At 38.4% G+C, this 27,676-nt stretch overlaps 1 protein-coding gene across 10 annotated transcripts in view; it reads right to left on the bottom strand.

Moving 5' to 3' along the window:
* rgs3a (regulator of G protein signaling 3a) overlaps positions 1 to 27,676 on the bottom strand; it is a 162,728-nt gene that overhangs the window by 9,206 nt on the left and 125,846 nt on the right. For 8 of the 10 annotated variants that reach the window (XM_015044237.1, XM_015044238.1, XM_015044241.1 and 5 more), the window contains 2 exons: positions 23,485 to 24,462; positions 5,880 to 5,950 (listed from right to left, as the gene is read on the bottom strand). In XM_015044237.1, coding sequence (XP_014899723.1) covers positions 5,880 to 5,950; positions 23,485 to 24,462 — 1,049 coding nt within the window. Of the gene's footprint in view, positions 1 to 1,762; positions 1,899 to 5,879; positions 5,951 to 6,129; positions 6,199 to 23,484; positions 24,463 to 27,676 lie in introns of those variants that run through there. The other 2 variants (XM_015044248.1, XM_015044246.1) reach the window with 2 other exon arrangements.

Raw genomic sequence — 27,676 nt, 5'->3', positions numbered from 1 at the left:
ATATATATATATATATATATATATATATATATTTTTTTTTTTTTTTTTTTTTTTTTTCAAATAACCAGACACTATGACCCCACAGGCCTGGGGATCAGGATAAGTAGACTTGCTACTTTTCAGAATTTTCCCAAGTGTCTCTAATCCATTGAGCCACTTCAGCTTGACCTCTCAAATGTGTGGAGCTGTTACTGATGGTATTTGGATTTTTTTTCCTCTAAAAGCTTCAAAAATAGCTCAAGGCTTAATAGAGTTAAAAGAGGAGAAAAAGGGAATCTGATATAGAGTCACATGCAGGAGAGGCTATTTTTGACGTCTGAAAGCACAACAACGTGCCGTTTTCTCTGGGTCAGTAATTTTAATTTGATTTCTCAAGTGTTCTCTGTTCCTCCTTTCATGTTATTAGTTTTGAGTACCTCTCCATGTTAAGTTGCTTTCCCTCCCTCCTCCCCCACCTCACTGCACATACCCCACTCCAGTCAGGTCCTAACACTATTAGCCATGTATCACCCTCCATTTGATTTAATATACCTACTAACCTCTTGTACTTAACTTGATCCGCTAAGAGGCTGACACATACTCTGTCAAAAATTATCAAATTAAGATGATCTTTGATCTGCAATAACCAGCCAGACATTTCTGCTCCGCTGCTCAACAAGCTCTTAGCAGCATGTCCACCTCGCTGCCCGCTCGTGTCCATCTACGAGAGAGCTCTCACGCTTGAGCAAAGAACCAAGAGGTCTTTTGCTCTGCAATTACCCAACGCTAAGTATTCCCTCTTTGCTTGGCTCACATTAGATGCACTAATAGCAACCCTCTGGCTATTCCTGGTGCTGCGGAAAGTAGGCCGCACTCACAGGGAAAGGCTCTGGTGGCACGTGGGGAGAGCTGCAGACAGACATAATGCAGATCCCAGTGTACCACATGCGTGCAGGAAGCAAATCTGCTACCTTCCTTTTTATTTCCCATGCCTAATCACCGCACGCCACTTTGTCGGTAATGGGTAATATAGTTTAGATGATACAGCAAAGCAAATGGCGAGCATTATCCCAGCATGCTCTCAGTCCCACTTCAGGTCTGTTGACCAAAGGCTGTGTGCTTGTGAACTGAATACGGGACATGACACACAAACAAGACTGAGTGTGGGCCTGTTTGTGTGTTTGTGTATGCTGGAGTACAATGGGTCAAGTTTAGTGTTACAAAGTCTCTGACTTTATGCAATAAATAAACAAGTTAGTCTCTATTTAAAAGATCTAGCAACAAACAGCTCTGAAATTACTACAAAATACACAATTTCAAAGCACAACACCCAGCAAAAAGAAAAACGTACACAGTGCTTTGCAGCCAAGAGAATCACTTCGCCATATTCCTAGAAAGAAAATGAAAAAAAGGAAACTGCCCCAAATTAGCACAGCTACATTGGCAATTTCTGTCAATCGAGACCCTATAAATAACTCAACTTCTGAGCAAAGCCACTGTTCTGGCTGCAAAGACCACATGAGCAATCCTCTTCCTGAAATCCAGGTTAGCTATAAGAGGAAAAAGGGACAGCCATCGAGTTAAAGTTAAAGCCGCTTCCTCCAAAATAGTTCCAGCACCTCTCTCTCAAGGGGGCTCCGTCTTCCTCACTGAGACTGTCAAATGAAATCCAAGTAGAGGTCAAGCAGCCTGCATACCACCCTAAGAGCGGCCGGATAGCAGGACATCAAGTAAATCCTTCTTCAATCAACCTGGAGAGAAAAATCCACAGTCCTGCTCTTACCTTTCCAGGTATTTCTCTGAGAAGTCGACCATGGTGTGAAACATTGGCTCTGGCATGAACACAGCTGCATATAAGCATATGTCAGGAGTGGCAGTGGTCAGGACCTAGGGATTTGTTTGGCAATCACATTCCTCTCACCCCCGAGAGGCTCTGCTGGAGCTTTATATAGTTCAGGGGGTCTGGAGAAGGCGGACCCTGGGCTCACCCAATCCACAGGCAGCGCTCAGGAGATGGATTCCTTCTGCTTGGGGTCTGAAGAGTTGTTGTTTTTTTTTAAGCTGAGATAAAGTTTGTCCCTCCAACAAAGCTTGACTAATGTAATGATCTGTTTCACTGACCAGTACAGCAAACAAGTGGTAGAGCCCATTTAATCCTGCTGACTCTAATATATATCATCTCTCTTATAGTAGGAAAATATTTGGATGTTGGCAAGTATGATGTGGTAGTGAGCTTGCATAAGACTGTAAAATAAGTGAAATCAGACTAGTATGATTCCTGATACCCCAAATAATAATAATAATAATAAAAATCCTCTCAAAAACATTTTAAAGGGATAGTTCAGAATTTTAGAGTTAGTGAAACAAAAAATTGCAACATCATTGGTGAATATATAACGGTATAGAGTGTGATTAAACTACATTCTTTACCCTTTCCCATCCTTTTCTGTGGGTTTTAGCATTTTGCTTAGTAAAAACTACATTGGAAAATTGAAACTAATGCTCAGAAATTCTATCCACTTGCCTAAATTGCATTTTTGCACATTTTGATGCTGCAGTGGTGATTGGGATTCTATATATTGTGCAGTTGTAGTCACAAGCAGATAAAATCTAGAAAATATCTTTGTACTTGATACAAATACAGATTCAACTGCATCCAAAATGTCAATGTCCTTCATAAACACGTAGTTTAACTTTTAAACAGCTGTTAAGCTTGAATTAATTTGTTATTTTGAGAAAAGCTGATTTGAAAAACAGAATGAACGCAATTTCAAATAAAAGCAGCCATTTAAAGTAGTTGGAGCACTTGTATTTTTCCACAGATGAGCAAAAAACATATTGACTTCCTAAGATGCTTGCTGGTCCTTCACAGGTTGTGAAAACAACACTGGCTGACCAAGACTTGTGCGCTTCAAGACCTCCGTAGATGCCCTGCAGTATCTAACACCACGATGTTAGCAGCAGATCCTTACAGGCCAGTAAGTTGTGACTTGGAGCTACTCTGGATCAGACGTCTTCCGGCACATCACCAAACATTTTTTCCCTTTGCGTCATAGTCGGTATGTTCTCACCATGGCTTGATGAATTTTAAAGTTGCCCCATACCAGCCGACTGAGATCTCTTGGATATTTTCATTATCCAAGAAATAATTTTGCTTCTTTCTGAAAGGTTTTTTTTTTTTTTTTTTTTTACATATGCACAGCACTGGAAACTGATTCTAAGCTGCCGACTTTCAATGTGAACTGGATTTGAAGCCTGCACAAAAACCACAAGCTGCAAATTATTAGTGAAAATGCGATAAGAAAAAATCTTTAGTGGATAGAGATAGTGCACAAATGATTTTGGCCAGTGGTTAGAGAGCACAGTCTGAACTTATAAATAGCTCTAATAGATTTTGCAGCTGCAGATATATTTCTTCAACACACTGACGTACATCTCTTGGCTCCCATAGCTCTTTCTGTATGTTACCTATCAGCCTTCAACATCTGGAGGAAATAATTTCATTTCCTTCATGCGTGGCTGGGAAGCCTAAGATTTCAATCTATAGCAGCAAGATATTGAATTTGTATTCCTCTGAGTCACACTGAAAGATATTGTGTCCAGAGCATGTTTATTTGTGTGACTTTCCTGTGAATGAGCAGATAAAACTGGTGGCTTTCAGACAAGCCAGATGAAAAAAAAATGTCAGGAAACAGTTTAAAGCTGCAGTAAGTAACTTTTAAACAACCATCATTCTTACATACTTGCTAAAAATCTCACTCTTTCCTGACGAGCGTGACTGATGCTGCTAAGACTTTCCTCATTGCTCTCACCCTCCACCTTGCTCTCTGCTAGGCTACAGCTACTTCTCCACACCAGAGTTTATTGTGGATGCTTGTGCTAGTTATCATGTCTATTGATGATGGAGGATAAACAGTTTTCCTGTAACGGTAAACATATTTTCACAAATATGTAAAAAACATATTTCGATAAAACTTTAAAATTACACAAACCCAATAAGACATCGCCAGTTCATTGGGCACAAGGACAGTTGTACTAACATACAAAGTCCACTATGCATGAGAAGCTTTGTTTATTGCTCAGTTTATTGATTCACGATGACAGAAGAGGGATTTACTTTTCATCAACTAAAGATAAACTATTCTCCTTTATGCAGCTGTCACTCAAGTTGCAACTGTGCAGAGCAGATGCCTCTCGTCAAACATTGTAGAAGTAAACCCTTAAAGCTAATGGCTGTTGCACCTGGATAACTCATTGGATATTTGTAAAAAAAAACAAAAACACCGTTCAGCATATAGAACTGCAGCAAGGAAGGAAGTATAGGCTGCTCCGTGATAATAATGTTTATGCAGTCTAACACTCCTGTTGATCCATGAAGCTGCCTGACATTTTCTGTCAATAAGTGTTTACTGCTCCTGAGTTTAGATCGACAAAGTCAAGGTCTTTATGCACCTTCATGAACTGTGTGCTGCAGACACAAAGCCAAATGTGTTTTGGGGGGATTTTATGTGATAGACCAACAAAAGTAACACACAATTGTGAGATGTACATTTGCATCAAGCCAATTTTGTGATACCCCAAATAAAACCTAGTCTGAACAGTGGCCTTTATAAATCACCCTATTATTAAATAGAGCCATATTGTAACTTAATAATATCACAATCACAGTCCAGACCAAAATCCAGTCGAGAATCTGTGGCAAGGCTTAAAACTTGGCATTTACGCATCCTTCCATTCAGACTGACCAAACAAGAGTTACCTTGTAAAGAACAATTGACAAAATTTTGGGCTGTACATTTGAAAAGCTTTGCAACTGTAAGTGAAAATAAATGTATTGTCTCGGGCTGTTGGCTGTGAGTGAATAGGACAGAATGTAAAAACAAAGCTGAAGGTGTATGAAGAATGCAAGGTGCAGTTTGATCCATCTCGTACCTAAAAACCTTAAAAGGAAGTAATCTATCCATGGAATCATTTTGAAACTCAGCTCAAGACTTGTGGCTTTTGATTTGATTATAATTTTTATCAATGAAGCCAACTTGAAGATGAATCTTTATCTGCTGCTTGTCGGGCATTAATACCTCACTTTCCAGCATATTTCCGCAGGATGAAACACAATACTCTTTTTCTACTTGGCATCATTTATTTCCTTATATTATAATTAAAATCATCTTCCTATACTTCAACTCATTTATCATCTACATTAACAAAATCATTACTCATGGACATATGAAATATTTTACAAACAAATCTGACATTTTACATGTCATTTATTTATCCCTGAAACAAATTTTTAAACTAAGTTATAATACTGCAAACTGTGTTTAAAAACACAGTCTAGACTACCGGTGTAAAATAAAGCACTGGAATTTTAATCGCTTAATCTGCTGTTTAACTAAACGGCACAAAAACAACCTGACAGGAAGAACAAAACTCAGCTAGCAGGCCTGTGGACAGCCTCTGCTTCACAGTCTATACGTTTAAATAAATCCCAGAGGTGTTGGCACACCAGAAAATACACAAACATTTCTCACACCTCTGAGAATGTCGGACACAAACATGCATTTACCAATCCTGATTTACCTGATAAGAGGTTGTTAGAGTTTGTGAACATTTCTACATGAGTCCAAAAGAGTCTTTAATTCAGTTTAGGCTTAAAAAATGTTTTTCAGAGTGACAGTACAATGAACTCTTCTCACCCAAACTAATACAATGCTGGAGAAGGTGCTGATGTTTCAACTGCAAGAGACTCACTTCAAATTTCCTTAGCATTAAAGGCTAATTCCTTAACTGTGAGCTATGTCCACCCTGCTGAACAGCTGTACCCAGTCTTGTCCTCATAACCTATATGTTAAGACACTTTTATAAAAGTTGACTTCAGGGATTGTAAAAAGAGGACTTACAGGTTCTTGGACTTCTTCTTCTTTGTGCCGTTAGGGCTGACCTCACAGCTGCAGGGGGATCCGGCGCTCAGCTAAGGGGAGAGGAAAGAGAAGACACACTCCGTCATCCACCGTCCACACTTGAAATGGGGGGCCCTTGGTAGGCTCCTGCTGGATATTTTGACAAGCTCCTACATGCAACTTAGTTGGCTTTTAAGCTTGTAAATCCACAGCGTGTCTAGTTGAGATAGATGAAGTATGACACACGTACAGCAAAGCCGACAAAAATGGCTGGCCCACAGCAGTAGTCCACATTGTAAATCCCACAAAGCTCTGTAGAGGTGCACGGCTGTATCTTGCTCAATTAAACCATGCGAGAAGCCAGGGGCTGGCGGTTATTGACAATGTATAGCAAAGGAAGGAAACTGAGAGAGAATGAGAGAGTGTGAAGGACCACAGCTGTTGTTTCTGGTGGCCCTCCAGCTGTGGCCAAGGTTTAAAGTGTTGAACTGGGACCCCTGGTTTCACATTACACTTTCTGCCAGGCCGGTGTTTTGATTGGTCAAGAAGAAAAGGGAAGTGGTTTCAGGGTGGGGAAAGGGTCAGTCCTCACTAATCTGATGGCCTGAAGCTGCCCCATTGTGTGTGTGTGTGTGTGTGTGTGTGAGACTCTAAATAATGAGCCATTGTATTACTGGACCATGCAGTTGAATCTGCGCTAGATACTGGCTATGTCTGCTAACACATAGTTGGTATTTTCTACCTCTATGGGAACCAATTTGTGTTCCAACCTTGAGGATGGTGAGAGCATGTTGGCAGGCCTTCAGTAACTCAAGCTGTTTTGTCTTCCTTCTGGCCTTAAAACTGTTTGAAGTTGGAGCAGAATTTAAAAAAGAAAAATTACAACTTTACCTAAAAATGCAATAAGACATCTACAATTATTACCAAAGATTACTACAAATATAAAACCCCCTTAATTATTTGAGATATTCTTACCACATTCCTAACTTAAAACTTTTCCTGCTGCTGCTTTCAGTAATTTTTGGAAACCATTTCATTTCCAAGTCCTGTTATAGTCTAGAATTTTTTTTACAGTCAATTGTTTTCAACAAGTCACTGATACCCAAAGAGTTGCAAAAAATAAATACTATTTTACCTAAAATGAAATGATCATGAAAATGTGACTTATTCTTGTAAGATAACATATCCATCTTCTAAAGTTTGATTAAATTGTTTTTAAACGCATCACAGTTACAACTAAACCACAACAAAAGATGGAATTTGTCTATTATCCCAATTTTAGAGGCAACCGTGTACTGCAGCACAAGCAATCTGTTGCTAGCATTTGATTGTGAATGCATGTGTGGGATGGTAGACCTAGTAGGGTTTGCATACTGTCAGAATGGACTCATTGTATTGTGGTCTAATGCATTCGAAAAATAATGCTGAGCCTCATGACTTCACATTCACAGTATTGTACACCCATCAATCACTCTGCATAAATCAGCTTCACAATGTTATAGCGAAATGCAGGACTTCAGGATATCTGAAGTAACAAAAACTATAACACGCATAAAAAACCATTCCTTTCATAGCTCTGTTCTTGATTTGGGTTTCTTTGGTTCATGTCTCATTGTAAACCTGAAAATGATTAAGGGTTTTGATGAAAACCCTTAATTGGCTACTTATAGACATTACTGATGATTGATTCCCTTCAAAGTTCCCTTCAAAGATTTTAAATTAAAAACTACGCTGAATTAATGTATTAAAGTTGATATACTTGTTTATACTTAAGACTACTTTTACACAATAAAACCTTTACTCATTATTTCTCACTTAGCTTACTATTAATTAGTTTATCTTGATGTTTTCACCAGTTTCTGAAAAAGAACGAAACTGAAACTGCTTATAGCAGAGCAGTTACTTCGCCCCGTTTGAATATTAAAGGAAGAAAGTTGAATTGATCAAGTCTTTTATTGTGTCTGTGATTGGATCTGAATGCAAGTTTAACTACAGAGCAGTGTAACTCTCACCCCTCTCTCTCTCTCTCTCTGTGTCTCCTACAAATGTCCAAAAAGGAGGAAGAGATATTTTGTGGTATTTTATTCTTTTAACAGCAGGTCAGAACTATAAAATATGAGGTCAGCTGTGTGAATCTTTAATCAGTGCATCTCTACACATTTATAAAAAAAAAAAAAAGTCTTACCAACACAGATAAAAGTGCTGCAGTGTGTTAGAGTGGTTATACAATTTGCATAACAAATGAGTGTTTCAAAACCTGCAACCACTTCAAATAACAGTCATGATCTACTTCTTTTTTTTTTCTGCAAGAATTCACTGAGTGACACCCAACTCTTCACGTCAGAGGAATAAAGCTCACAATAAAGGCTGGTAGTCTGACTGACATCTTGCTGAAACAAAAACACAAACCTTTTTGAAAAAGAGGCAAAGACTTTGCCCCTTTTGGAGACATCTGTCATCATGTCAGGTCAGTTAGTGCTTAACAAAACAACTAGCTAAATGAAATCTGCGAGGCCATATAAACAGAATTCTGATCCGGTCACAGATGTTTCACACACAAATCTGGAACCTGCTGAGCACATTTGGAGAGGTGCTAAACAGCTGTCAGTGAAGGCATCCAAGCTGGGACAAACCAATTGCCAAAGAGAAACAACAAAAATATTGCTAATGTAATTTTGAATTTTGAAGAATGTGTGCATCATTGAACACAGTTTTGCATTGCTTGTTAAGCTGCTTTTCTATAAGATACATAGAACCAAAAACTACCCAGCAATTACTTGGTAGTGATTGGTGTTCCTTCAAGACATGAGTGGTTTTTGAAGCAACTTTCTATATAATCTGACCCACAACTTTTATTTTGAAGGTCAATCTAAAAATTGGGTAATAAAAAACCCAGTTTTGTGGTAATAAATCTCTAATAACAACTGAACAACAAATACATAAAAAATAAAAATATGTTTCCTGTCTACACACGTGCAGGAAACATGAATGTATCATATCAATGAGACACAAATTGCATCACCATAACTTCATACAGAACAAAAGTGGACTTCCATCTTCCTTTTAATACCTATTTATGGAAGTGGAGGTGCAATATACTGCACATAAATTGCATTATACCTCAGAGGGATCATTATAGGCTACAAAAAAAAAATATGACTTGCCTACTTTACATGAGTATCAGCTTTTAGCAGGAAATAGAATCACGACACAAGGGAACGGCTACGTAAATCTGATATTTTTAGAAAGGCCGTCTGACGTACGTCGGGCCACAGGTGGCTCCATCTTCAGTTCTTCCTCCACTTCACTTGCATGCTGCTCTCACCACTTCACGGTTCTCCCGACAACAGCTAAGCACACAAAGGAGGGGGAAGGCCACGCAACTCATAGATCAACCTGATGTTTACTCATGTAAACACTGTAATTCAGAGAGCATACTTAGTTTTTCATTCCACAGTGCTATTAAATGCATAATGTTTAATAGCATTTGCTGTTTTTATTGTTTCAGTGCATTAAAGTTGCAGCACTAATGAGGACAAAAACAAAGATGTATTATAAATGTTTTAATGTAGAGATTCTTAAATGAAGAAATATGTAATATCGGCTAAGTAGGATTGCTAATATGGTGGTCATCTTTACATTCAACAGGTGGCTAAAATATTTCTATAACCAATTGCTAGGCATGAACAAGTTAATAGTATACTTATAAATCAGTTTAAAAAATAAAAAGAGTCTAAGCCAGAGAAAGTACCTGGTTGAAGTTTTCTTGAGATTTATAGAGCAAAGAGTAAAAAATCTGAAGGTCAGGGGAAAAAAGAGAGTACTATAACCTTCTCTTGCATATAATGACAGAAAAAATTGGCAATTTAGAAATAATTCAGTCATGGTATGTTTATTACAAACACACCATCAATCATTTTTATTGGTTCAAAACTATAGTTGGTAAGTTATGTGGTGCCAATAAATTAAAAAGTTGGGGGTCATCTTTTTTTTCCAGTTGACTGAATTGTTTCACTTATAAAACAATTAGCAGCATAATTATTTATTTTCTTTTTGAGATCTTTATCTAGTTTTTTTTATATCTTAAAGATATATTTTGTGTTACACCTAAGCAACAGTGCAAATAAACTTTTGAATAGTGATCAAACTTTCCAGCACCACAGCTTACTGAAGCTGGAATGTAGCAGCGTTAAAGTCTTAAATTTAAAAACAAAAGTCTCAAAACTGTCACGCTCACACATGAATTATAAAGTTTCAAGCTTTCCATGTGATCTCTCAGTCTGATCCTACCCTGGCCCCAAATACACAAAAGAGACTTTCCACACAGCGGCTGTCCTAAAAATAACTTTGGTATGTGTGTGTGCGCGCGCGCGTATGCGTGTGTGTGTTTTACATGCCTGAATGAAGACAGCTAGAGAGCAGAGGATTTGCCAAAGACCACAGGGTGATGTGGCCCCCCGGAGACTAGACATGCAGATGTTGACACAGTGTTATGGGTTTTGCAGATAAAACTTTGACTGGCTTCATGCACAGGTGTCACTGGAACCTATTGGGGTATTTCTGCTTATAGAAACGTGATAATGATTATACACATACATCTCTAATAGTGCTAATAGTGTGTTTTAGCTTTAGAATGTCATTAATTGACCTTGTCTGTGTGCATTTAAACTCGACCCGCTCTCTCAGGTTGCTTCATTCTTTCCTTTCATTTCATTTCCCAGCTCCTTTGTTTGTATTTCTTTTTTTTTTTATAAGCTGGTGTCTGAACAATGTTTCGGGAACTCAGACAATCTACTTCCCCCTTTAGCGAGGCCATGGCTTGGTGCTACATGTCCTGTCATTGTGTGGCTCCGCCATGTGTGATGTGTGCGTTGGTGGGCCACACTATGTTCACACTGATGTAATGACATCTGTTTAACAGGTGATTTATCCATGAGCAAAAAATAAGGTCAGTTGTTGAGTTACTGGACAATGCTGAAATATCAACTATTAAACTCTGGACATCTTAGTCTCCACAGGTTGCAGTGTCATCTTGCAGAGGGTTCTTGCAATTTAAAGTTGTGCTGACTAATGTTATTATTATGTTACAACAAAATAGAAGCTAAAACTAGAATTTTGACTTATAAATCACTTCCCTCACACAGGATACTTAAACTCTGTGTATTCAGAGGGAAATTTCTTTAATAAGATAAATTTCCCTCTTGTGTCCAGTGGGGGAGATATAATCTTTTTCAATTTCACACATCTTTACCAGGAGATAGTCAAATTATAAACAAAACTTGATATGAGTTTGAAATGATAAAAACAAATGATGTGTAGTACAATCTTTGTGTCCGTTTTTTAAGCCTATCATGTTGTCAGCAGAGATTTTGACAACTTTCAGGCCTTGGACCTCACAGGGAACAGCATAAGACATGAGTCATGGTCACAGTCTGTTACCAGACAGTGTTGATTGTAAGTGTGAGACATACAGTATGTTAGCAGCCTGTCAGGCCTCAGCATTTAACATGTTAAATTCATAAAGCATAAAATACAGAAAAGCAGATTAAACCCTTTCTACTGTTTTATGGAATCTAACATTTGATTGATCTTTTATAAAAAATACAAAAAGTTAGAGTAATTTATTTGCTGTAATCAATCTACAATATATGGTTTAAAAAAGGCAAAGTTTACCCTCCAATTTTGTAAGAATTGACCCTGCCAGCCAATCAGAAGCATTGATTCAGAGATGCTGTTTTTCTTGTTATTCAACTGAATTAATCATCTTTCCATGCAGTCAGTTATAACCACTAACCAGATTATACACAACCAATGAACATGACATTAAACCAGTTGAGAAAAATTAAGGTAGTGAGGAAAAATATATTTTTGTTTTGAATTCTGTTATCTTGCTGAAAATGAGAATAACTAATCAAATCCAAAGTAAACCCTACTTCCATCCAGTGAAAAAAAAATAGATATTTTTAGATTCAACTACTCTGAAATAACAGAGCTTTGGTAAATGTAAGAAAACACATGGCTCCACGAGGTAGGGTACCGTGAAAATATGCACAACCGGTAAAAAGACCAGCCTAATTTTCACATTTGTTCAATAATATAACAAGGTTGAATTTGCTGAGCAATGAAAAAACATAGACAACTCATCCCACCCAGATAAAACAAAAAAATATTGAAAAACACCTAATAAATACAAAGACCTTAAGAAAACCACACAGCAACTTAAAAGACAATATTAAATTATCCTGAAATCTTTCACATGGATTTGCAAAGTGCATTCCTAAAGATGAGCCTTTGAGCGTTTTCCTTGTGCTTGACATTTTTCCCACAGATATTTGATATCAAAAGCCTCAAGAAAACATTCCTGCAGTATTTTGCCTCAATATTTTCTTTCATACACGATTACATAATTGCCCTAGTGCCATGTTACTTTTTCTTCCCCCATTGTTTCAAAAGGTTTCAGGAAATATTTTTGTTGAACTTCCTTTACAAATGGAAGGAAATTTCAGGGAAAAATAAACGTTTAGCTGCCCATGGATGATTGTTTTGTAACCGTGCCTGGGCGGATGTCCTTGAAAATGTGCACACATGCATTAATTCATAATCCATAGCAAATGCCATCAAACCCCACCACACCCTCACTTAACAGGTGTAACTATAATAGTTTGCAACATCCAAAATTTTACTTAGAGGCGATACTGATTGACATCTGCTCCAAATACACATTGTTACCGGAACCAGTAGTTGAATTGTTTATGTGTGAGGGTCAGGATGTGATTTTAATACAAAAAAAAAAAAAGAGAGACATAGCACAGTCTGTATTTTGCGATAAATTGTTCTCTGCTTATTCATCAGCTACAAGGAGATAGCCGTTTCCTGCCAGAGTATTTCCCATGCTGCAGGATGTTCATGAACAATGCAGGTGCAACGTCACTTCTCTAAACTGCTCTAGAAAAAGTTGTCAGGTTATCCAGCCCTAGAACCAATGGTACCCATTAAAATGTCATCTACTGCCCAGCAGATGACCTTTAATGTACTTCTGCAAAGTGATGCAAGAACACGGGTCAATGTTTGCAAAAGCAAAATTACACAAAGACATCAAACTTTAAACTAATTTCTTTCTCTGTAAGCACATAAAAAAAGCTGAAACATCTCTACTTGAGTTTGGTGTTTATTCCTCTGCATCCTGCGTTATTCCATCAGTGGTGGATGTGTACAAATTTCTGAGTTTACAACATTAATATACTTTCCAAAATGTTTCCCGAGCTATGTTTTTTAAACACATGTCATCTAAACAACTTTATTCTGGACATAAGAATCATGATATGTGTGTGCACAAGTGAACTGCAGTCAGACATGAAAGATTCCTCAGATTCCCGGGATTCCAGCATTAGTTCCACCTTAAACAAATTTTGCAAACAGATAATCCTGAGGTCTGCATCTACACTGCCATGGGTATACAGCAAAGCTAATACTTTAATCAGGAGGAACGGAATGCATACAATGTTTGCTTAACTAACAACAACGCATATTTTGAACAGATACTGATTATACACAAAGTTTTGGGATAGTATCAGATTGGTGTTACACATCCGGCTCTCTTAAGGATGCGGAAACTGCAGTGGCTGGAAAGCATTCCAATTTGAAAGTGGATAAAGAGTTAGAGTTACCTTTCAAATACCAAAGCATAACATTAAAGTCTTAGCAGCTGGATCTAATTAATGCTGTGACAGATGACGTTAGAACAAGTTTCAATTCCGATCAAGTTGGTTATGCAATACCAAACATCCTTGAAAGCTTTAGTCGTACGTTGTTTTAACAATGCCACTTCAGTTTAAGTTGCAAAACGTTGTATTACTGCTACAGAACAAATCCGATAGAGTAGAAACAAGTCGTTGACCTTTATGAGCAACTTCAGCGAAGAAAAACGTCAGGCTTTAAAATATACTACAAAAACATTTTAAAACAAAAGGGATATGCTTTGATGTTAGATTCATAACAGTGTGCGATTACATGAGCAACAGTCTGTTCTGATTTCCTGGGAGGGAGGCAGGAAAGGGCTGTTCCGGCCTGACAAACTTTTATTTGCATGTCTCTACCTTCAGGATTGTTTGATCGCATCTTGAGAGGACAGAAAGTGTGCTCTCATCAACACACGGGCGCTGTTCGCTCCAACTCTGGCCTCCTGGGATGTGTAAGTGAGAGTGCATTTCTGTGTCCAGTTTCTGCCAAACACTTACATGTGTCCATAGTTCAAACATGTAGAGTTATGTGCTGATGCAGGCCTATTAGGCTACACTCAGACGAAGCTCAACAAGTTCTTGCTACCTTACTGTATGAGCCTCTTTTTTTTATTTGAGAACATCAAGGCCCTCAGACAAAATCTCCAAGTAGTCCCTTCAAAGTGTCGCCTTCGGAAGAAACAATGCTGGATATTGTAGAAGCAACTTTATAAAATTATATTGCAGTCTTTAGTTTCTGAGATCTGAGCTTGGAAAGATTGTTGATCTAAATCCAATGGTTTTCTGCATGATCGGCAGTGAAAAGTGATCAGCCGGTCGGAAATTGAAACCAATCTGTAAATGCACCATCCCTGAGCCGCAACAGTGGTACCTACAGAAAGATTTATAATTGAAGAGTCTATGAACAGTTAGTATTAATACTTGTGCCAACCACTAACTCTGCTAATTGTAACTCAAATTCAGATCTTTTTGAAATAATAGTGAAATTTGAAGTACACAAGGAATGCTTAATCATGGGAGAGATGTTTCTTAAAGCTTCTTAAAATGTAATGAATAATTTAAAAATCTAACATAAAAGCTATAGTATTTTCCTAAATTAAAGTTTAACTTAGAGTTTGTTTATTTTATGCAGAAAGTATATCGGCATCTCAGAGCTTTACAAAATCAGAAATTTATAAAAAGTAAGATTATTTGGTAGTTGTATCTCTTTAAAATCATGATAATCGTGATTAATGTTACAGCTATAAAATATGTAAACTTCGTATTTTATAACTGCAATCAGTTGATTTTCCTTGCAGACATTATTAGCAACATAAATTCAGAAACTGTTTTAACTGCGTCACTTTCTAGACACTCAGTGCATCTGCAAAGCCAAATCGTGTTGTGATGGTATTTTCTTGCGCATTAAGATATGTCATGTGTAGTTGCTAAAGCGCATGTTTACTGCGACGAGTGCATCACACATCTTTAAACATTTAGTCTTAGTGTGCATATGTATATGTAAAGAACCATCTACTGCATCAACATTTATGTTACCATTTGCTGAGTCAGTCAACAACACCGCTATGGCAACAAGCGCTGAAAACACATCTGCGTCATTTCTCGGATTTGCTGCACGTCAAGAGAGTACTTTTTTGTGCCAGTGGCACCGTCGACAGTCCTTCGCCTGACGACTTCAGCACGTACAATACAAAGGTCACTGAGGAAACGGAAACTACTGGAAGTACTACTACTACTGCAAAGTAGATGTTCTTCTTGACTCTTGGCTTACTTTCATTCCACATTTCCAACATTAAGTCCAAACAGGATTTTATGATCTAAAACACATAGCCGGAGTTCACCCTCTTCAAGCACCGGGACTTTAAAGCTTTTATGCTTTTATTTCTAGTCGTTTAGAGTTCTGTAATGCCCTGCTTTTTGGTCTACCTACGAAAAATCTGTCCAGCCTTCAGTTGTTACAAAACTCTGCTGCTCATTTGCTAACCAAGACTAAGTGGCGGGCTCATATTACACCTGTTTTGAAATTGTTGCAGTGGCTCCCTGTACGTCTCAGGATTGATTTTTTAGATTCCGTTAGTGGGTTTTTAAATGTCTTAATGGTCTTGCACCATCTCATCTTGCAGAGCTGCTATTAACTTACGAATCCCTGCGGACCCAAAGGTCCTCTGGTACTGGACTATTAACAGGTCTAAGAGTCAGAACACACACTTACGACAGAGAGAGACTTCTTTCCAGTATTACGGCCCCCGTCTGTGGAATAGTCTGAAAGAGAAGCTGAGGGCCGCAGAGCATATGTTGGTGTTTTTAATTGTTTCAAGACCCATATTTGGGACGGAGGGTATAAAACTGATTGACTGAACTCCTGAAATGATGAATGTGTATAATTCTTGGCTGTATTATTTTTCAGAGTCAAAATAACTAAAACTATTAAACCTTTGTGTTTAATACTTGCCAAGGTTGTCCTTTTCCAGCATTTCTATTCTATTCTATTATTCATGCAAGAAGAATAAAAATCCAGCTGCTGTTCGACTGCCAATTTTTTAAATGTCAGCACTGTTAGAAAATGTCAAGTTTTCCATAATAGTTTGGGTATTGTTACAGCGCCTCAGCCAAGAACATTTGAATGTTCAGTCCGAAATTTCACTGCCGTGCTTCTCTTTTCAATTACGACACAACCTGGACCGCGTTTTACTCTTGGATGGATTTCAAAGTACACTAGTATTGCTAATTGACATTGTGGTGCACCAAAATGGAGGATACAGTAAATGGGAAAAGTGCAGTACATTCCCACACCTCCTCAAATCCAGCTTACAAAGGTAACGAGCCAATAACAGTAAATTAATCACAAACGACTGAGCAATTACATCAGATAAATGATAGTAATTAAAGCACAAGCTGCAGCTTGTGGTGATTTGTTAGAGAAAGTGAGCTCACATGCTGCACGTGCAAAGCTATTTGTCTGTGATAAATATTTGTAAATCAGAGCCTGCACATGCATCTAATTCTAAAACACAGTTTGTAGAGATAATCTAAAAAAAAAAAAAAAAATCATTCATAAAAAAATCATAAACAACATCTCTCTGTGTGCCGACACAGGTTGGCCATGTTTAAATGAAGGATTGCACATTTAAAACTGCCCTACACACATATAGATGCATATTTATATAAATCAGAGCCAGGGAAAATAATTTCACATTTTCCAAAATCAAAATTGTTTGTGTTACACATGCTGCGCCAGACAGCTGAAAGCTGGGAAAAGCTAGAGGTAATTTTGGTGACAAAAAAAACAAAACATGTCCAGCTGCAAGCATTAGAGAAAACAGATGCAGCTGAAGCAGGAGCTGGAACAGAAATCTGGGTGGAACAATAGGAGGATGTAAAATGGTAAAATGTGAACTTGGCTGTGTGAAGTTGTCCTTCGTATCCAAGTTAAGGGGGGGAAAGAGGGAGTAACTACATCTTTTGGCACATTAGTGACTAGCACTTGCTTGCTGCTTTAGATTCTACAGTTCTATGCTGTATTATAAAAAGTGAAAGAGACCTCATTTCTAAGATTTCCTTTGTTCAACTCTCAGTGGTATAAGAAAGTGGAAGCAACTAGGAACCCAGCTATTAAGTGACATGCCTTGTATGTATGAAGTGTAGATATCTTAAAATCTTATTATGTGAATGAAAAGTCAACTTTATACATGGCTGATATAAGCCATATAAAAAGGGAAACAATTGGTAGCTTCTGCATTTGTGTGTTATGATGATATATGACAGAGCTCAAGCAAAGGTTGGAAAAAGGAAACCAAAACAGCAATCAGTATGACAGCTACAAAGGGTGAAATAACTTTCATGCATTTTAAAATTAATTGTCATTCAATATAATGTATGTAAAGTGTCAATGCATATAGGTAGAGCTATAACAATCTTCCTCCTTCCTTTTCAGCGTCCAGATAAAAACCAAAAAAAAAGAGAACGTGGCTCAAAAGCAATAGAAATCTGTAAAGAAACCTTCTGCTAATAAACAGTTCACTTACAGATTTATAATCTTTGATTTCACGGCATTCTGATGCACATTCCTGCCTGAATGGTGAAGGTCTGTCTGACTACTTCATCTCTTCTGGACCTCTTCTGTTACAGCACTGCCCTCCAAAAATGTGCCTTCACTATTTGTATGTGCATCACTAAAAATAGTGATTTACATGTAAACCAAAAACATTACATTTAGTACAGTCAGGGATATGTGTTGTCTACAGCTCTTTTGGTGAGTAGATGTTACATTTCCTGCTCTGAACATTTGCCGGGTCCCTACGGTAAATATTTACTTGCTAGTCAGTTAGCATTTTCTCTGGATGTATCCAATCCGGCTGCCTTCTGCAAAAATCTGACCTCTCAAGACCTTTTGTCCCAACCAAGTTAATTAACACACACAACATATTTCCCTGCAATAATATCAACTAATTCATCATGTCAACTCAGAAAGGTCCATCTATTTGTGGGATCGATTAGCCTCAAACATCTGCAAAACATTTCAAAATAACTCGCTGGTGTTTCGTTTGATTTTCCTTCAACCTCTTGACTAGTTCAGTCAGTAAAAAAAATATATATATATTTTTAGATTTGATCACATGCCCAGGCCAATGTGAGGTATGAGTTTCTAAACTGATATCAACAAGTACTGGCACAAGTTCGTACTGCAACCATTTAGCTAAAATTAGACAATTATGAGTATTGGAGCTTGGGGAATGGAGAGAGCTGATTAATAAGTTTGTCCTGGAAGGGTCTGCTCAGCGAGAAGCACAGGCACCAACAGATGACGTGATAGAACCAACGTGAAGATTTTTGGAATCGAGCCGAAAATACTATGTTTAGGTTCCCGTGAGTGTTTATTCTGCTTATCGCAATTTGGTGTTTAGAAGAGGTCATAGTGACAGAAGGCAACCTCTTCTCTCAAGGTACATTATTCCAAACACGATGTTCTGAGCTCTTTTCCGTGTACTCGGCTTTCACGTATGTTTGTGTTCTAAAGTGATGCATGATCCAGACGTTGCTCATGCCTTTTTTATTAGTATTTGACTACTGCACAAAAGCCAAACAAGTTAGTACAAAAATTAATCATTCACCTGAGCCCAAACAAAATACCAATAAAACTTCTATTTGCAAGAGCGTGTATTGTTCTGTTTTTTTTTTCTCCTCCTTCTTTTGGATAGATGTCTTTGAATTTGGATTTTACTCGAGGTAAATAGGTGAGTAGTAGTTTTGGCACATTACACGACCAAAGTTACATTTTTATTAGGTACCTCCATAACATACCCAGATCAAATTAACAAACTAATAAGTTAATTCAGTTTCATTCCTCTACTGGGCAAGGCATTTAACCCAAACCTGCATGTCAAAGGATTAATATGTGTGTCATTTGGTGGAAAGTAATTAAAATGGTCACTGGGATGAGGGTGATCTTGAGAATGAATAATAATGCAGTCCAGATTCCACTGAAAAACTTAAAACTTGAATTAAAACTTGAATTTAAGCCAATTCTAAAGAAATGGACCAGATGGAATTTGTCGTCAGCTTCCAATTGAAATATTGAATTGACAGATAAGTCACAGAAAATGTGTTGGGTGCAACTGACTGACCTTTTTTAATGCTTTGGCATTACCCAGCCTCTACTATGTGTGAAGATTGATATCATTAGTGAGCCAAACTACCTATAACCAAACCTTGCTTCTTAAGGCACATTTAACTACTAATTGAAAACCAGGTCACTTAAAAATTGCATAAATAATACTGCTTCTCGATTTTTCCTAAAGCTTCATGAACTAACTACCAACGCAGTTTTCATTTTATTCTTTAGTTGTAGCTCTTTGTATTGGCTAGTAGTCTCTTTTCAAAACAAATTATGTGCACAGCATCTTTAAGCTGTTGATGCACAAAAAAGTTCCCTTTTATTATGTAAAAATACATTTAAATCTAAATTACAATTACAAAAAGGAGAAGGGATGCCTGCAACAAAAATAAAACACAGCAATAAGTGTTGCTTGTGCAATCAAAAAGTCGAGCATTTGTGAAATTCTCAACAAATTTTACAATTGGGAGCTATTCACTCAGTTTATCGTGCAAGGACGAAGGTTGAACCTTATATTAATTCAGTTTTAAGCAACTGAGTCTGACAATACTTTCACCAAACTCTGTTTTTACTCTGAACATATTCCAACCGATTTCCATCTCACCCTGCCTGACTCAGCTTATGATCGGCACATCCTGAGAATCCAAGCATCCGTAAACATATTAAAATTGTTTCCTGCAAACTGCTGTAAAGAGCGCTGATATTTACTCCATCTTCAAACAGGCATTATGACCTCATGAGCAAAATATTTGGCTTGTGAAAAACACAGTAAATAGACCAAACAAGCACTATGTTTTCTCATCAAGCAATATAAAGCATGACTTTTCAGAGTGAATTTAAAATGGAAATGAACTCAAGGTGGTAGTTTAGAGTAGCTTGCAAAAGCATCCACACCCGTTGAACTTTGCCACATTTTATCAGATTGTAACCCCAAATTTTAATACATGTGATAGACAACAGGAAGTAGTAAATAATTGTGAAAGTGAAAGAAAAATTATAAATGGTTTCCAAACTAATTTACAAACAAGAATCTGAAAAGTGTGATGTGCATATGACCTAAAACAAATTACAAAAAATGCACCCGAGTACAACCATAAGTCGTCAATTAGTAAGCACAGCTGCCTGTGTAACTGATCCAAATAATAATACACATCGCCATGCATGCACCCTCCCCGCAGTGGAATATGGTGATGGTGTCATCGTGCTGTGTAGATGTTTTTTTCAGAAGTGACAGGGAAACTGCGTCATTAGGAAGAGGGACTAAATAGGAGGTATCACAAGAAAATCTCTTGTAGCAACAGGCTACAGAATGGGGTAAAATCTTTTCCTCATGCAGCCAGAGAAACAATGGTTAGCATCACAGGCATATCCATTTGCAAGGATGACCTAATCAAAGTTCAGATCTAAATCAAATTGTGTGTGAGACTTTACTCCTAATGATCACTGACACTCCACATCCAGCCAGATGGAGCTCGACCTTTTTGCAAAGAAAAATGAGCAAAAACTTGAGTGTATAGACGTGGAAGACATATTTTGAGCTTACATTGGGTTTAGAAAATTCTGACCTGATTTGTCCTTCTTTCCCTGGCAGCAGCGCCGTTAAAACATTATCTAACAAATATTCTGAGTTGGCTAAGGGGACAATTTATTCCTCAGCGTCTCCTTGAATGTCGTTGGCTCTACTTGCGTTGTTGATAGCCCATAGGGGGAAAAAAATCCAGTGAGAGGAAAAAGTGCAGAGCGGAAAGAAAGACAGGAGCAGAGCTGGTGCCGATTAAGGGCCAAGTAAACACTGCCTGGCAGGAGAAAACAGAGGTGACACAAAGAGCTTCAGATAGTGAAGTGGTGGGACACCAAAGCAATTATCGCAGGTTCCTCTGCAATTCTCAGAATAGCCATGATTCCCCCATATTAAAGTTACGAGCCAAATGCGTCAGGTTGAACACAAAGTAAATCAATGAGACAATTTTGATTATTTAGTGATGAAAGGAACTGCACTCAATCTGAAACCAAAGTCAAACAAAGTCCTTTGAATGGTAAAAAGAAAAGGTGAAACTGACTAGCTATAAAAACCAAAATAACTCTTGAAACTCATTCCAAAGAATCTTTCAAAACAACAGATTTTTATTGGAGGTTAGATTATGTGCAAGCATCTGGCCATAATCGTCAGAATAGTTACATTATTAGTACTATATGTTGCAAATAGTTTATTTTAAAGGTCATCTGTCTTTAAGTCTTTTGAACCAGTATAATACTTAAAGCCAACGAGATTAAAGTCCATGTTGAAGCACAAATTTAATTTCTGAACAAATCAGTCCAAAGGTGAAATAATAAACTTCTTGTCCTCTGGGGATGAACAGAAATCCACAACCTATTCTGCTTCTCAAAATGTTGCAATGTTTACAAAATTAAAAGTGCTGGTGGAGGGTTTAAGGATTCTTCCAAATAGTGGAAACAAACCCCTCAAAGGAAATGTGTCCATGACGCCAATAGGTAGTAAAATTACCCTTGAATCTGCCAAGACAAACAGGCTCCAGCTCCGTCTGCTGCATTCCTCTGCTGCAGAGTGCACTCACAGCCATTTAAGGCTGTCGAGTGTGCTGACAGACTGATGGAGGGAGAAGCAGATAAGGAGGAGCAGCACTTGTGATTTTGTTTGACGATAAAATGTGCTCTTGATTACCTCTGTAACAAGTTTGTCATTAAGTCCGGCGAATGTCAACAGAATCTTGATGTGATTGTCCTCCTGATCTTACTTCCATTCGTTCTTCGTTTGTCAACTCTCTTCGTGTGTGTACGTTCTCTCTGTCTGCAAGACGATTTGTGTGCGCTACAGTAAATGCGAGAGAAATGTAAAAGTGTGTGTCAAAACACTTTTCAGCTAACAAGTGAGCCATGGGAAGAAGGATGTTTCAGTTTAATTTCTGCACAACTGATGAAAACAGCACAGCGCTGCTGGTCGATAGGGATGCGATGCTCCCCTCTGCTGGTCAACTTTGGGAACTGCTACCAGCAAAAGAGAATTACTGCTACACATCACTAATTACAATCATAATTGTGGTTGTATGTGTATGCAAACACAAACAACTTGTCATCAGTTGGAATTGCTTGATTTAGTATATTGTTTTATGCATTTTATTAAAATCCAGTCTTTAATTGTGCTTGTGTTAATGTGTCAGAGAGTGTTGAAGATAAAGCTTAATGGTAAAAAGTGGGTATAAATATTGAGCTTAAAACTTTACACACTTGTTTTGGATAAGATAAGTACATTTAACTTTAATTGCATATCGGAAAATGTTAGTATTTACATTGTATCATCAAAGCTATCTTTGCAAATCTCATGGGGAACTGCTCAATCTCTAATCAGAAATGGAAAGAAGATGGCACCTACAGCAAAGCTACCAAGACATGGGTGGGAGAGGAGTGGCAGAGATGAGAAGAGTTCCCATAATCTAACAATCTGGGTAAGGAGACATCCATGGTAGCTCTGGACGACCCATTGGAAACCTACTGACACAACGACAAATAGTCATGCATTTTTAGTGAAATGCGGTCTGACCAAAACCAGTGTTGAGAGAAATCCCTAAGATGTAGCATTTGCATTCCTCCCCAACTTAGGGGACACAGCAAGCACATAGATGTGGATTGATCTGCACACATTTTTTAGCCCATGTGTGGTAGAAAATTAGCACTGCACATGGCTCTAAAAAGACAATTTCTATAATGAAACATTGTTAGTGGCATCGCGATGGTGTTGAGTTGCTCTTCTTCTGTAGGGACGAGAAAGCTAGTCAGAGTTTATGGAAAAACTGACAACTCATGCTGACAGTACAGGTTATTATTGGTAAAAAGGAAAATGCAGAAAGCTACACACTAAATCTCCCCACTTCACATCTATGCCCTGCTTTGTGTTGGTCTATCACATAAAATTCTCCAAAAGCATGCAAGTTTGTGATTGGGTATGAATGCTTTTGCTTGTTGTGCTACACTATGAATATGTTTGGTAGAAATTTGAAAGCATCATAAGATTCCTCTTGTGTACTTTCTCATGTTCGCCACTTGATGTCATCCTTTTTACACAGACAGCAGGCTGTATAATGTGTCAAGGAAATGTAGCAAAAGGAAAGTAACACTTTTAATAAAACAGATAAAAATCATATAAAAAATAATATAAACCAGCCTTAGTGTATGCATGTGTTGCTGGGGTTTATATTTGTTTTGTGGTAATCTCATTCAGACTCAACTTGCTCACCTTCCTCCCAGAGAAAAGCATGCACAGCTGGTGCATGGAGCCCCCGTTCTTCATCAGCTCCTTCTTCAAGGTTTTGGGTGAAGGAAGCGTCCAGCCACCCTTCGGGTGCACACCCCCAGCCTCCAGACAGTTGATGGCATTGTCAGAGGTGAAGCAAGGCGTGCGGGGTTCCTGCAGGAGGCTGCCTTCGCTGTGCGTGCGCCGCCGCAGGGAGTTTTGCACGCTGAGCCGCCCTCCGCCGTGCTTCTCACACGTGGCTCCCTCCACCATGCTCCGGCGCTTGCTGTCAGTTCGCTGTAAGTAAGCGTCATCGCTGTCGTCTTCGTCGTCCTCCTCTGACTCTTCCTCCTCATCCTCGTCGTATTCTTCTTCGTCTGTGTTGGGGGAGGAGAGGGCGTCGGCGCTGAAGGAGCGATCGAGACGCAGCTCGGGGATGACAAATGAGGAGGATGAGGAGGAAGGTGGGGCATTTGTGTCAGGAGGCTCGGAGACATTGTCTTCGTCTGTGTTTGACACAATGAGGTTTAAGTTGGCCTCTTCTTCATATCCATCTTCTTCCTCTGCATCTTCATCTTTCTCCCCTTCCTGACTCCTTTTGTTGTTCCCCTCCTCCTCCTCCTCCTCTTCTTCTTCCGCTGTCTTCTCTACATCTTTACTCTCTTTCCATATGTCCATCTCGTGCCCGTCTATGCTCTTTGAGTCTTCGCCTTCTGTGGAAGGAGGTGGTGTGGGAGGCACCTTATGTCGGTCCCCTGATCCCAACAGACCTCCGAGGGGCATGTAGACTTCATCCAAAGGTGTGAGTGGCTCTGAGGGATGAGGACTTCCGAGCGTCGCAGGCTCTGAGGGGCTGGAGGGATACAGGCTGCTGTCCTCACCTTCAGGGCTGTGCGTCGGCATGTGGAGGCCCACACTTTCCCTGTCTCCTTCTACGCCACCCAGCTCACAAGAAGAGGCATCCACCTTAGGCTCCAACATCTACAAAAGACAAAGAAGAAAAAAAACACAGGGGGATGAAAGATGGTTAAATTTTGCTTGATAGAGCAGGAGAATACAAACTGCAAATTGTCTTTTACAACCGGTTCATTCTGCAGCATTACATGTTTGTGTTGACCCCCGTCTGCTATGAGATGCAACATTGAGGGAAGAGTATGCAATAATAACGTCTTTTTAAAAGGTCAAAGTGTCAGTTTCAGCTATGGTAGTCCTGCCATTGACCTCAGTGTTTTGACTGGAAGGGACAGAGAAACGGATCCCAAATACAACCACAGAATCAGTGGGAGGATAAAAGAAAAACTGGTCAAATCTGGCAGTCGAGCTTCCAAGGCATCATGAAACCATAGTCTGGGTAAAATCCAGTCTGGGTAAAAAATGCCTGACACGTCTTTTCATTAATGCAGACAGGAACTTCATATTTACTGGTCTCTTCGCTGCTGCTACAAACTTCAAGAGTCTTTGCAGTGGTCTTTTCAAACTAAGGTGCTAATAAGGTTTTCAGAAACCCTAGTGATAGAAAAGAAGAAGCTTCTCCCTTCACTACCTTGTCTTCTTCCTCACTGGTTTCTTTGCTGAATAATATTTGTCAATATAAAATACTTCCTTTCCCCAGTTTAGCACGGAAAGTTATATTTTCTGCTTTCTGCTTCACCTCCTTCTCAAAATCTGCCGGTTTAAAATGCATCTTTAACCTCCTCCTGCTTCCACATTCAAGCTCACTGAGCCCTGTGGGTGGATCATTACAAATTCATTTTGAGTGGGCCAGCACCAGATCAGAACCACAGAATTTGCTTGCAAATATGACAAAAGGTTGCAAGAGGTTTAAACAAGTCACACTGTTTTGGGGAATTAGAAGTCACAATTTGGGTTTTAGTTTAATCGTTCACTGTGGATTAACGAGAAACTTCTGGCTTCTGAATGTTATTTTGGAAAGTGATAACAGCCAAGTTGCCCTTTCTTTATTTGGCCAAACAATCGTAGCTTTTGACATCATTTAGCAAATATTGTTGATGTTTTTTAAATGGACATGACCAATGAAACAGCACTGCTACCTCTTATAGTTCTAGAAATTTTAAAATGCATACGAGAGTGAATATAATTTTATAATTGGTGGTTTTTGGGTGACTGTTTTGGTCACCTGGTTAAAAATCAGACACACCTGGTTTGTCCAAGCAGAAACTAATAAATGGACTGAAATTACATATACATATATTTAAGCCATATCAAACCAACCAAAGTACTTACACTCTAAAGTTACTGTAATTTAGATTGATCATACATCCATCCACACATACTCTTATATTATTAACACCGTTATACTGCAACCCGGAAGGCTTTTTTAAAGTTTATTGTTTTTGTCCGCAAATCAAAGCTGCAATCAAAGTCACAGCCTTCCATTTGCCAGAGGACCGCTCTGACTATTGAACCACAGCAACCCCAAAACACACAACTGGTGTAGAAATGGAGAAAGCAGATCAAGATTAAGGTCCTGGAATGAACTCTATGAATTCCCAACATTTGCCCTATTACAAATTTATTGACTGTGCTTAAAAGCTGAGTCAATGCACGGAAACAAACCACTAAAATGAACTAAACCATTTCTGCTGACCAGAGTGGTCACATGCCCAGCCAGAACTCTACTAGAACTATATTGATGGCTACCAACAGAACAAACCAAGTGCATCTTGTTCAAGAGCATTTTTCCAAGCATTAGTGGGCATGCATGTACTTTTGAGTCATAAGTGGACAGAAGAAAATCCATAACAAATTCAAGCTTGTGGAGCTTAATTTTTATTGTGTATCACTGCAAGTTTATGTCACATAATTATCCCATCCTGGAACAAAACACCAAACACCAAAGTAAACTTCTGATTGGAGCTTTAGGCATTGAATTAAATTTAAAAAACAGGCTTAAAACTGTATGAAAACATTAGCCATCATACCAAAGTAGAGTTTTACTGACCCTGCTTGTGAATCAAAACCGAGGATAACAGGACTGTAATCAAATAGATTACAAACCCCTGTATAGTTTTAAACTCTTCAGCCAAGTATGTCAAATCAATTCTGTATATTGAGGTCAGCTCTCAATATTGTGAAGGGCTTCATTGTGCTGAACGACTAAACCCATGATGTCGATCTGCAGTCACAAGATACTGTTATGTTTCAACCAGAAATGATGTCGTCTTCTCTCAGATATGCAGATATTCTAAAGATAGAAATAAGTTATATAAACCATACTTAAAATCTCCAAAGAGTTTATTAAGAATCAACAACTTTAAGCCAATATCTAATTTCTCAGAGCACTGTATAAAAGTTTGACATAAAAATCATTAAAAATAAAATTCTGTTTCTTCTATTCAATTGTACAAAAAAACAACAGTAAAACTGCATAATACTTGTGAGTAAAAAGTGTAAACACTCTTGACAACATACTTGTTTTTATTCAGACAACACAGATATTGCATAATATTAGTTGTGCATGTGTTTATTGTCAGCTACCTATGGCTGAAAGGATTTGCCTAATCAGCCAACTGCAAGATTTAATCCCTTTATGTCGATTTGAACACCGAGAGGTTTAAGAAACCTACACCGACTCCAACTACAAGCTTTGAATAAGTGGGTACTTTGATCCTCAAGGGTTCTTTCTCGCTTCGTCTGACTGTGACCTTCATGGATGCAGTTAAGGGGGATTAGAGTATCTAGGTTGTTTCTTGATGACGGGGTAGCATAAACTAGAATATTTTGGAGCGGAGTGAAGTAGAAAAATGCTGGATGACCTGTTATTCAGGTATGTGGTATAATCAGAATCTGAGTGCATTGAGGAGACCGGCCCCCAGAATTATTTGCAGACATATTTTGCATTTTTTATGCTCTCAATGGTTACAAAAAAGAAAGCTACATGCGGCATCTGATTAATCTGGCCACTGAGGATATTGGTAATGCGATACTGTGTTAAGATCAAGGAGGGTTTCGCTCGCTGATAAAAGAATTGCTCCATCTCACACACATACAGGTGTATCTCAGGGGTACGGTGTAATTCTCTGCTGGTAATGGAACCAGAATCAGACACTGAAAAACAGGCACTGAGGTCTGTGATCCAGTTAACACTGTTCTTTTTTTTTTTTTTTTTTTTTTTTTGTTTGCTCCCTTTTCTTTTTTTTTTTGTATTATTTTTTTAAATTGTTTTTGTAGGAAA

Source organism: Poecilia latipinna, unplaced genomic scaffold, assembly GCF_001443285.1.
Source record: "Poecilia latipinna isolate Pla-1442-1.1 unplaced genomic scaffold, P_latipinna-1.0 Scaffold665, whole genome shotgun sequence".
NCBI lineage: Eukaryota > Metazoa > Chordata > Actinopteri > Cyprinodontiformes > Poeciliidae > Poecilia > Poecilia latipinna.
This window is presented reverse-complemented; position numbering and strand designations above follow the sequence as displayed.